Source organism: Podarcis pityusensis (genome assembly GCF_964106645.2).
Source record: "Podarcis pityusensis genome assembly, chromosome: W".
Taxonomy (NCBI): domain Eukaryota; kingdom Metazoa; phylum Chordata; class Lepidosauria; order Squamata; family Lacertidae; genus Podarcis; species Podarcis pityusensis.
Genome location: NC_138045.1, coordinates 13,466,257 through 13,470,228, shown reverse-complemented (window position 1 = coordinate 13,470,228; position 3,972 = coordinate 13,466,257). Strand labels below are relative to the sequence as shown.

The following is a 3,972-nucleotide window of genomic DNA, read 5'->3' as shown; positions in this document are numbered from 1 at the left end:
CATGATCCCTGCTAAGCTGCGGACCAGAGTGCCGGAGACTTTCCATGTGAGTCATCCAGGCACTGTCTGCATGAAAGCTTTGGCCAGGAGCTACGTCTGGTGGCCAGGCATTGATGCAGTAGTAGAAGAGTGGGTCCAGCACTGCCAGACCTGCCAAGAGTCCCAACCGGCCATGCCCAAGGCCCTGATTCAACAGTGGGAGATGACACATACACTGTGGTCAAGACTCCACATTGATTTCGCTGCTCATTCCAAGGCTTGAAGTTCCTGATCATTGTGGACTCTTTCTCAAAGTGACTCGAGGTGATGCCAGTCTCAACAATGACCTCCAGGGACATCATCTGGGCCCTGTGGCAGATCTTCACCACACACGACTTGCCAGACACCATCGTGTCTGACAATGGCCAAAACACCAAGAACCAAACTGGAAAACCACATTTACAAGGCTCCCCCAGAAGTTGATATTTCCAGAAACTATGAATTATGCAGATCTGCCTTGACATGCAAATAGAATCAAATTCCTTCCTCATCCTTTCTCCCTAGTAGCCGCCTGAAGGATAGTCTCCCTTGGAAAACCAAGCTGGACCAGAAAACCCCAGAGGCTGAAGGAAAATGGACTCCATTTGTCCCTTTGTGAGCCACAGAGAGAGAAAATGGCTTGGTCTTCCCTGGTCTCCTGCACTCCAGAAGGATCCCTCAGTGATCTGGATCAGCCCCTCTGTGCTGCTGCATCTCTGCAGATGGCAAAAAGAGAGGGGAAACCTGCACCAATCTCACCCCTTGCTGCCTCCCCTAGAGGACAGAGGCCTGTCCCTGCCTTCTCGGCTTCTGCTCTGTTGCTCTTCCTGTTAAAGGACCTAACCTGGCTATGGTACCACGGTGGGAGCCCTCCAAATCCTCTGTCTGTTGCCATGAGGCAGCAAATCAGCTGGGAATCCAGATGGAGGAAGAGATTTGGAGTGTGGCTGCTGACACTGTGGGGACCGGGTTCTCCAGCTGCCTGGCCTCCCCCCTCGGGGAGAGAGTTACTTTCTGAGCAAGCCCTGCAGATTCCCAACATCTCCCTTAGGCCGGTAGAAGCTTGAGTGCTCCATACACGAAAGGAAATTGGAGGAGGTATTCAACCACTTTCTCCAGGTGATGATAAGCTAAGATGGCCACTTCTCTGCTCTCCATTGTAGACCCCGGAGTGATCTTTTGGGAGGCCTCCAGCAGCACCTCCACCTGTCAGAGATGAAGGAGAGGGTCACTCAGATAGTACCAGGAAGTGGGGCTGTCTCAGGACCCTTGGGCTGAGGTTCTTATTCTTACATTGTGAGGCCCTTCCCAACAAACACGTGTCATGGCCACTCAATGGCATGAGGTGGACTCCCCTACTTCAAGGCGGAGATTCTTCTCTCCTACCCTGGCAGCATCCTACCTCCACTGCTTTGCTGCTGAACTCTTGCAGCAAGTGGGAGATGTCCAAGGGCTCGAAGGTGCTCTCAACAGCAAGGTCACTGGCCAGGAAGCACTTGGCCTCCAAAAGCTGCTCCGCAGGAAGGATGGTGACCTGAAACAAGAGATGAAAGTCAGAGATGCCCACAGGGAGAACTCGTTTGTTCGTTCGTTTCGTTCATTCATTCAGAGCATTTGTACTCCTCTTCTCAGCCAAAAAGGCTCCCAGAGAGGCTTATACAAAATCAAAAACAAGACACTCCCTAGTCACAGGCTTACATTCGAATAAACAAACCAACGAACACAAACAGAAGCTTCCTTTGACCTTTGATAGCTCTTTGCCAAACTTGGTGATACCATTATTCTACGTCCTAAAGCTAAGTCCCCTGGAAATGCCAACTTTCACTTACCTCCAGGAGTCTTTGAGATGCCATATTCTAATCCAAATAAGCAAGGGTCACTACAGCAAACCTCTGCCAACCTCTCCACACTGAGGATTCCAGAACCTCAGTTCAAACAGCTGTTGCTTGGTGACATGGAACGCACGGCCACGATGCCAAGATTCCAGGAGAGTCCATGTGGCCTAGTGGTTAGAGTGCTGGGCTTGGGCCTGGGAGAGCAGGGCTCAATTTCCCGCTCAGCCATGAGACGCACTGGGTGATGTTGGGCTAGCTACTCCCTCTCAGCCTAACTGGCTCCTGAGTCTGTTGCAGCACCCTCATGCTCAAAGCCTTGTGTTAGCACTTCAAAAGACTAACAAACATTTGCAACTTCAAATGGGGTTAATTAAAAAGCTCAAGACACTTATTCGCAACACCAGCCCAACAGAGATTATGCAATGGCCAGTCTTTTAAAGACCCACAAAATGTAGAATCATAGAAACGTAGAGTTGGAAAGTGCCCTGGGGGTCATCTAGTCCAACCCCCTGAAATGCACAAAGAGCTGCAGTTCTGCAGCAAGCAGGGAAACCAGAAACCAAATCCCCACTCAGCCATAGTGGTCACTAAGAGATCTTGGGCCACTCACTCACTCTCAGACGAACCTCCTTCACAGGCTTGCTGGAAGGATAACAGGGCAGGAGGAAGTAGAGGGCCCCCTGAGTTCCTTGGAGTTCAAGGAGGAGAACAGGAATTTGCAGTGTTCTGCAGTGTTTGCAGCAAACATGAAAGCAGCACAAAAAGGAGATGAATATGGTGCCATGGATCAAACTTGGGACTTTCTGCATGCAAAGCAGGTGTTCTGCCATCAAGCTTTGCTCTTTCTTCAAATACACGGAGTTTTGCATTTTGGTTGGAAGCGACCCAGAGTGTCATCTAGTCCAACCCCCTGCAATGCAAGCCTCAATGTATTCAATACTGTATGTGTTTCTTAAATATGTATATTTTAACTGCTGATTTTATTAATGTTTTGATTATTTTATGTCTATTTACAATATAAATACAGTACAACTAACTAAAATAAAAGAGAAATGTACACAGTAGTACAGTCTGTCAAACTCATTAGCTTTTTTAAAATTTGTAATCCACTGTTAATACTTTTAAAAAGTGCTGATCTGTACAAAGAAAGAAAATCACCTCCCTCCCCACCCCAAGTCTAACATATGATGTAACAGGGGTAACTCTCTCTTTCTCTTATGAGTTAGCATCCCTTCCAAATCAGCCCCCAAGTTTCAAGCTCTTCAAGAAGGGCTGGGGCAGAGGTCCCGCCAACTAAGGGCTCAGGGGCAGTTACACAGGCAGAAGGTCCCAGCCAGGGTCCAATCCATACATAACCTTTTTAGACCCAGTCTCTCTGCAAAGCTGCTAAATATTCTTCCAAAAGTTGGTGTTGGAATCCGTCTGCCTTGGGAGACAATACTGAATCTTGATGTTTTACTGTCATTTCAAAGCACCGCTAGGCAGCGCTGTCATTGTGCTGGGAGCCTGTCTCCACGTGCAGGGGGAAAACGTCCCTGTAGCATCATTATGGTGCCTTATGTCACAATCGGCCCCTCCTTTGTTATCCCCCACCCCGCCTGAGTAAGTGGGAGCTGAAGCCTTGATGTCGATGTGCCCCAGGCTGAAAGGCGCTGACTTCCAAGCAGGCAGGCGGGCTGAGCACAAGGCTGAAGCCCGCAGAGAAAGCTCGCTCGCAACTCGGGAGCAGGAGACGCCCCTGCAGATCATCGCTTCCCCGCAAAGCCGCTTGCCACCCTCGGCTGGATCCCACGGTTAGATCAGGCCGCCGGGAAACAGCAGGTGAAGAAGGCGGTGTGGATGCAGCTGCCCCCCACCGCTCGGCTCCTTCCTCCCCTCCTGCTGCCGGGCAAGGGCGCCCCGCCAGGATGCAATGGTACTTCTGCCCCGCTGTTCCCCGCCCCTGCTCCACCCACCACCATCTACCGCATCTGCTCTAGTGCAGTGGTCTCCGCCTCGGCCGCCCTCCTTCCTCGTCGCCCGCCCCCCAGCCAAGGCAGCCCCTCCGAGACCCCCCGCCCCCCCACAGCAGGATGGTAGACATGAACGGCATGGAGCTGAGGATGCCGGACTCCGCCCG

At 51.1% G+C, this 3,972-nt stretch overlaps 1 protein-coding gene across 2 annotated transcripts; it reads right to left on the bottom strand.

Annotated features, from left to right (window-relative positions):
• Nucleotides 1–654: 654 nt before the first annotated feature.
• On the bottom strand, nucleotides 655–3,701 carry LOC308467787 (uncharacterized protein). 2 transcript variants are annotated; one of them, XR_013981287.1, is made up of 3 exons: nucleotides 3,210–3,701; nucleotides 1,421–1,552; nucleotides 655–1,224 (listed from the first exon to the last, which is right to left on the bottom strand). XR_013981287.1 is itself a non-coding variant. In XM_080989491.1 (3 exons), the coding sequence occupies exons 1-3, from the start codon at nucleotides 1,869–1,871 to the stop codon at nucleotides 1,066–1,068; spliced, it is 315 nt and encodes a 104-aa protein (XP_080845617.1). In that variant the 5' UTR covers nucleotides 1,872–1,937; the 3' UTR covers nucleotides 655–1,065. The 2 variants fall into 2 exon arrangements, 1 of the variants encoding a protein (XP_080845617.1); XM_080989491.1 differs by lacking the exon at nucleotides 3,210–3,701 and adding an exon at nucleotides 1,848–1,937.
• Between the last annotated feature and the right edge of the window lie 271 nt (nucleotides 3,702–3,972).